Source organism: Nanorana parkeri, unplaced genomic scaffold, assembly GCF_000935625.1.
Source record: "Nanorana parkeri isolate BGI_ZX_2015 unplaced genomic scaffold, ASM93562v1 scaffold488, whole genome shotgun sequence".
NCBI lineage: Eukaryota > Metazoa > Chordata > Amphibia > Anura > Dicroglossidae > Nanorana > Nanorana parkeri.
The window spans coordinates 574,613-582,054 of NW_017306756.1; the positions used below are offsets into that span (position 1 = coordinate 574,613).

The window sequence follows — 7,442 nt, forward strand, 5'->3', positions numbered from 1 at the left end:
TTGGCTCAGTGCAAGTCTACAGTCAAATCTTTATCTATAGACCTCCAAATAAAATCAAGAGACTCTGTTGGCCATACACGTGGCAATTTTCTGTGAATTCCAACCACTTAAATGAATGGGAATCACACATACTGGAAAGTAATCCCTGGAAGCTGAGCAATGTACTGCCCAAGAGTTCAGTCGACCCAGGGGCATCCCGCGGAGACCGTGTGACACCCCGCCGTGATGTCATCGTGCATGCGCGACCATCTAATTGACACCTACTGGTGGCCATCTTAGTGATGGACGCCGGCAGAGAGAGGAGGGGGCGTTCACCCGGCGGGATGATGCATGCCGCCGTGTCCCCTCCTCTCTCCTGACACTGTCGGGCTCTCGGTCCATGACCAAGTGCCCGACTTTTTAGAGGGGGTGACACCAAAATGACTGTCAGTCATTTTGGTGTCACCCCTCCAATGGTGTCACCCGGGTGCGGCCCGCACCCCCCTTGCGACACCATAATCAACCAAATTCTGGTGGTCGACTCAGTGAAGTCAAAACCGGGCAATAAACCGACAGCTTCAATACAGTCCACTAAACAATTAAAATCAGAAACAAAAAATTGGAAGGGGGGGGGGGGGGTAATTTCAAAAATATGATCAGAGCATTCACCCCCAATTTATATCATCTGTTACTTTTATTAGAAAAAAAATAAATATGGAGTTGATAATGTGATCGCTCTATCCTACTTGCCACGTGCAAGATCAGCTTAAGTGACTTCTCTCCCCATTTCTTACAACAGTCCTGCTGCAATGGACACCAACCGTCCTGTCTAACATATGGACGGCCACTAGGGGGAGCAACTACAAATCTGTACAGGAGGGACCAAAGTGAAAGCAGTGGGCTTTGCGTAAACTTTAACAGAACCAAAATGTCTTATAAAAAAAAAAAAAGACCCAATACTATCTCAGGGTCAATGAAGTCACCAAATATAAATGTATAAAAAAAAATGATTGATAAAGTTTTATTAAGGTTTTCAAACAGATAAAATATGCGCTCGCTTTCATCTTCAAAGCGGCATCAAAAGTAGAAATTTACAAAAAGTTTTCCTATTGGAACGGTAAAAATATTGCGTCATCTCCGGAGGCACAAAGGACCCCTGAGTAATACTGTGCGGGCCCCACCTATGGGTGCTAAGCTGGCCACACGGCCTTTACTGAAAACACCCATCCAGGGGGCGGAAAAGAAAAAAAAAAAAGGTGAACAAACCTACAAAATTTTACAGCAAATTTTGAGCCTATGGATGGCAAAATGGAAGGTCCACATTTTACCAGCCCCCCGTCCTTCCAACACAAATGGCTTTGAAAAGCCATTTATTAATGAACCCCCAAAAACAAAGAACCTTGGCCCCAGCTTCCGATGTTTCTGGAAGGCACAACAGATGACATCACTGTGCCTTCCATTTGCAATGGGCTTGAGGGCATTCCCATGGGATTTAAAGCTCCGTGTTCTGCCAGGAGGCATGGTGGGGGTGCCTCCTAGAAGTGTCCGAGACTGGAACCAAAATGTTTTATTGAGGGGTGGGGGGGCTGGTGAACAGTGAACCTTCCATGTGCCACATTAATGATGATTATGTGGCATCATTAATGATGATTATGTGGCATCATTAATGATGATTATGTGGATTATCATTAATGTGGCACATGGAAGGTTCACTGTTCACCAGCCCCCCCACCCCTCAATAAAACATTTTGGTCCCAGTCTCGGACACTTCTAGGAGGCACCCCCACCATGCCTCCTGGCAGAACACGGAGCTTTAAATCCCATGGGAATGTCAACGTTTGACATGATATGTTGCCATCTAAAGGAGTCTGTGGTCTTTGAATATCATTGGTGACCACATGCACCATGTGGTGAGAATGGGCAGACTATTCTTATTGGACACCGGCACCAAATTGTTTTTAGTTCCGCTTTTCTCTGACACAATTAGGACTTGCTGACGTCACAACAACGTTCCTTTAAAACAATTCTGATCCCTTTACGGAAACGGTCAGCAGTTGGCGATGGACAGCTTTGTCCAAACCCCAACACTCCCATGTCTATGGTGGGAACACTGACACAAAGAGCCTGTACATGCATCACGGAAAGCGATAGGTAATTAACACACATTTACAAAGGTCACGGCTTTACTGCCCAGTCTTAAAGGATCACTAGAGTCCTGTCAAAGTCGGAGGCCAAGAAATAAAGTGGCTTGGTGATTATAATGCTTTACCTCTATGTTCAGACCTTGCCGTTCTCTTGGAGGATAGTCCTGTGCTTTGCTTGCTCACAGTATATAATGACTGAAATGACTCCTTACTTCTCAACTGGACACTAGGGGGTGGGCTAGAGCAAGGAGTTGCAAACCTATAAGCAGCCAGAGCACCAGGATCCGCATGGGCTGGCCTATTCTAATAAGGCCTGGTCTTACTCCTGGTCTCCAATATACAGAGATTATCAGTCTTTTCAATAACAGGAAGCTAGTCCTGTGCCGGGTCACAGTAAATAATGAGCAACACCACTCCTCACATTCCAACTGGACACTACGGGGTGGGGGGGAAGAGCAATGAATTACAAAGCTTTAGAATCCGTGTGGGCTGGCCTATTCTAATAAGGCCTGGCCTTACTCCTTGTCTCCAATATACAGAGATTATCAGTCTTTTCAATAACAGGAAGCTAGTCCTGTGCCAGGTCACAGTAAATAATGAACAACACCACTCCTCACATTCCAACTGGACACTACGGGTTTGGGGGGGAAGAGCAATGAATTACAAAGCTATAGAATCCGTGTGGGCTGGCCTAGTCTAATAAGGCCTGGCCTTACTCCTGGTCTCCAATATACAGAGATTATCAGTCTTTTCAATAACAGGAAGCTAGTCCTGTGCCAGGTCACAGTAAATGAAAACCACCACTACTCACATTCCAACTGGACACTAGGGGGTGGGGGGAAGAGCAATGAATTACAAAGCTATTGAATCCAAACAAAGCACCAGGATCTGCGTGGGCCGGGCCAATCCTACAAGGGCATGGTCTAACATAATGGTAGAGCAGTAAAATGACTAAGTTTCCTTAAAAACTAGTTCAAGTCCTCCAACTTCACCTACACGTACCCTTTAACATATAAAACATCAAAAGTGCAGCTGGACCCTCACCCTCCCCCCAAGTCTGGCCCACACATTAAAAGGTGTCAAAACACCCTCACCCAAAAAAAAATACAGAATGCATTATACGGTCGCAAATTATTATTTACAAGAAGCTATATGAAATGTAATTCTTGTGAAAACAACGGAGTAGCTTCTATCTCAGTCAATCCTGTCCTTGATTTTTGCAGTACTAGTAAGACGGGCGGTATTACGGGTTGGTGGTATGTGTGCGGAGGAGGGGTGGGTCTGTAGGTGTGTAGGGGTCTGTAGGTGTGTAGGGGTCTGTAGGTGTGTAGGGGTCTGTAGGTGTGTAGGGGTCTGTAGGTGTGTAGGGGTCTGTAGGTGTGTAGGGGTCTGTAGGTGTGTCACAGCGGTTACATGATGCAGCACTTGTTCTTGTGATTGTGAGGGTCCTTGAACCGTAGCCTCTGCTTTGGCCGGTATTTCTCCAGGTACGTCAGCTGCTTGCTGTTGATGGCGCCCCGCCGTTTCCTGTAAGAAAGAACAAACATGGGTAAGCTTGCGCTCAGTGGTTAGTCCAAGGATGAAGACTCTAATGTGATGAATAATTCTGCTTTGGATGAAATGAGGAAGGATTAGAACCTCGGTACTCAACTGGTTGGTCGTGCCCCAAAAGTGGGTTGCAACCCAATGTTCAGTGGGTCTCCGCATGCCTTCCACTTTGCTAGGCGAGAGGTTCCTCAGCCTCTCCCAAGCGTAGCACTGTCAGCTCTCGTGCCAAGCAGCCATTCAAAATATGCTGCCCGGAGCCTAGTGTCAGATTGAGACGGGATGAGGCTATGGCCGCGAGGGAGCTCCATACATACGTGCATTGCTTACAGCTCCCTGCGGTGTCCTACAGAGGTGCCCAGACCGGAGTGACATCACGTTCTGGCTCTCGGCACCTCTACAGGGTGTGCAAGGGAGCTATATAAACAATGCACATATGGATGGAGCTCCGTCACAGCACAGCAGCCCACACTGGACCCCAGGCTGAGGATCCACTCCAGTTCTCGTAAGGTAGGGAGACTGGGTGGACCTTCAAAATTAAATATTTTTTGGAGTGTGAGAGATTGTGTATGTATGTCGGTGTTTGAGGGCCCGTTCACACTAGTACAGTACCGTGCGATTAACGGTGTGTGAGGTGTGTTGGGTTGCCATTCATTTGAATGGTACCCCAAACGCACTTCCCACCCACAGCTCGTACACCTGCACTGGAACGCACGGTACCCTAATTTCGTGCATTCCATTGCAGTGCAACTTGGGTCACTATTTAATGACCAAGGACAAAAAGTGGGTCCTGAACTTACACAGGTTGAGAACCACTGATGTAGAGGTGCCTGAATCAGGGTGACGTCACATTCTGCCTACCAGCACTTCTACAGGGCACGCAAGGGAGCTGTACAAGCAATGCATGTATCGATGGAGCTCCGTCACAGCACAACAGCCCACTCTGGACCCCAGGCTGAGGAGCCACTCCAGAGGGAGACTGGGTGGTTCTTAAAAAATTCTGGAGCATTTATGAGAATGTCTGTGAGTGTGTGTCTGTTTTTGAGGGCCCGTTCACACTAGTACAGTGCGTTAAACTGTACTAAGCAATCGCACCCAACATGCATTTATTTGACTAGTATCACAAACGCACCTCCCACCCACAGTTTGAACGCTTGCACCGGAATGCTCTGTACGCCAATGCCGTGCGTTCTATTGCAGTGCGACTCGGGTCGCGACTTAATGACCGAGGACAAATGTGGGTCCTGAGGTTACACAGGTTGAGAACCACTGCTCTGCACCAGAGGTCCTCAACCACTTGTTTCTAATTTGGGGGCATGGAGAGGTTTGGAAGGACCTCATTGGGCCCTGGTCTCCAAGTTGGGAAGTTCTGCTGTAAACGTAGCCGACGTCGGAGTATGGACGTCAAAGAGTGGAAGCAACACATAGAAAAGGACAAAGCATGATAATAAAGACCGGGCCCATAGAGGGCAATATACATGGACAGCGACGGATACTTACTGCCGGATGAACTGAATGGCGTCTTCGTACTTCATTCCGCTCTCGATAAGGGCGAGCGCGACTAGGACGGGGGCTCTGCAAATGAAAAAAAAGATCTACTCAGTTATAGAAGGGAGTGGAGAGTGAAAATATTTTCTGAAAGTGTTTGTACAGCCAAAATGAATGGTTTAGTGTTGAATAAAGCATGGACGAGTTAAATCCTCCATCAGGTGAAACGTTTGTGTTGTGCCTGTGCCCAGCTGGACCAGGAATCCCAGCATTCCCTGCAAGCACAGCGTCATGGAGGGATCCTATATTCATATTTTTACCCGAAAAGGAACATTTTATACAGATAATGAAAACTGGACATTAAAAGTTTTTTTTTTTGTCACTTGCAAACACGGAAAATGAAGATTAGTTGACCGAATAGAATTATATTTTGTCTTAAGGACTGTATTCCAGGAAAATATTTAACAAAAAAAAGCAAATTTGACCTTATTTTTTTATATAGAAGTAGAACAAGTCTTGATCTAAGCCCGCTGCAATCTCCTGCACAGCAGCACCCAGGCCGGGAAAGAGACAGCCGGCACCAAGAGCCGATCGGCTGCTCTGTCTTTAGATTGCCAATATAAGGCTTGTTCTGTAGTTCACTCGCTTGCAAAACAAGCCAACCAGCAATGCCGATGACTGCACTGACGGACACCTACCAGTAGGGGGGGCACTCACCAAAGACACTTCCCAGGGCTCAGTGATACCAGTAAAGTTGTAACGTAAATTTTCCATAGAGTATTATTGACCTGCAAATGAACCATATGCAAGTAAGGAGGCATTGATCCTGAAAAGTTAAACCTTAATTCCTCCCCGTAGGAGAAGGCAAATCCCAAAATGGAGCAGTGCAGCAATGAGATCGAGAATATTTTAATTTTTATTTAGCAATAGTTTCTTTGCTATCCGCCATCATTTCAGGGGGGTGCTCAGATCGATTAAGTGGCCGACGGCTGCTTTTCGTTCTCTGAGTTACAATCCCATCCGTCGGCTGCGCTGTCCGGCTCCCGTCCTGAAGTGATGGCAAGTAATCGCGGGGGGTGGTTTTGGTATCGGTGCAAGTCCCCCCTGGGGGGGGAGGGGGGGTGATAGTAAGGTGCTGGGGTCGCTGGCCCTCAAAGGGAGGACATTTAGAACTATATCCTCAGCTGGGAGTATTGTGATGGAGAACATTGATAGAGATTGTGGGCTGGAAGGGCTTAAAGGAGAACTATGGGGTTAAGGCTTTTCCCCATAGTTCTCCTTAGGGTAATGGGAGGACACAAACTAGCGTCCTCCCGTCACCCTAGGCACAGTATACTGCTCGCGGCATACTGAGACACTAAACCCCGGATTTAAATCTTAAAAATACATTCAAGTCCCTGAACTCTGAACAACAATGTATCATATTTGTGTATCACTCGGCTGTAGATCCTCCAATCATCTCTGACACTGTCCTTCCTTCTGGAGGGGGGCTACGTCTGTTCCCCATGGTCCCTGTGTGTGTTGTAGTCGCCGCTCCCTGCTCACTCCCGGGATGGACTACAATCGCTATACAAATTATTATACTAAACATGAGACTGTAGTCCATCCCGGGAGTGAGCTCGGAGCGGTGACTACTTTACAACATGACAGCACCAATTCAGAGATGAGTGGAGGATCTACAGCCGAGTGATACACAAATAAGAGACATTGTTGTTCAGAGTTCAGGGACCGGAATGTATTTTTAGGATTTACCTTCGGAGTTCAGTGTCACTTTAAGTAACCTAAATGACTCGGAGCCTTGAAACACGTACAGGACGAGCGCAGACCACAGAACGTCACCTACCTGCCCAGTCCGGCCACGCAGTGAACGGCTACACAGCACCCGGGATCTTCACAGAATTTCGCTTTCAGCAGATTCAACCAATCATCCACAACTTTGCTGGGGGGAGACGCTCCATCATCGAACGGCCAATCCTGAAACCAGAACAAATCGCATAAGAGATCTTTCCTTTTCTTTGAACAGTTCCCAATTACGATCCCACTTCTCACCGACATTCCCCACCTCCCGACTAAAGCCAAACATTAGAACTCCCTCCAGGGAGATATACAAGTACAAATCAATGCAGATCCGTGATTATTAATCCATCATTATATAGAATTTGTAAAATGCAACTCCGGCCTCCCCTCCAGTCGTCTATCTGACCTCCGGCCTCCCCTCCAGTCGTCTATCCGACCTCCGGCCTCCCCTCCAGTCGTCTATCCGACCTCCGGCCCCCCCTCCAGTCT

At 47.3% G+C, this 7,442-nt stretch overlaps 1 protein-coding gene across 3 annotated transcripts in view; it reads right to left on the reverse strand.

Annotated features, from left to right (window-relative positions):
* Positions 1–3,498: 3,498 nt before the first annotated feature.
* The window catches only part of PTP4A3 (protein tyrosine phosphatase type IVA, member 3), a 20,064-nt gene continuing 16,120 nt past the window's right edge, over positions 3,499–7,442 (reverse strand). For 2 of the 3 annotated variants that reach the window (XM_018560932.1, XM_018560930.1), the window contains 2 exons: positions 5,169–5,243; positions 3,499–3,650 (listed from right to left, as the gene is read on the reverse strand). In XM_018560932.1, coding sequence (XP_018416434.1) covers positions 3,533–3,650; positions 5,169–5,243 — 193 coding nt within the window. In that variant the 3' untranslated portion in view covers positions 3,499–3,532. The remainder of the gene's footprint in view (positions 3,651–5,168; positions 5,244–7,442) is intronic. The other variant, XM_018560931.1, reaches the window with a different exon arrangement.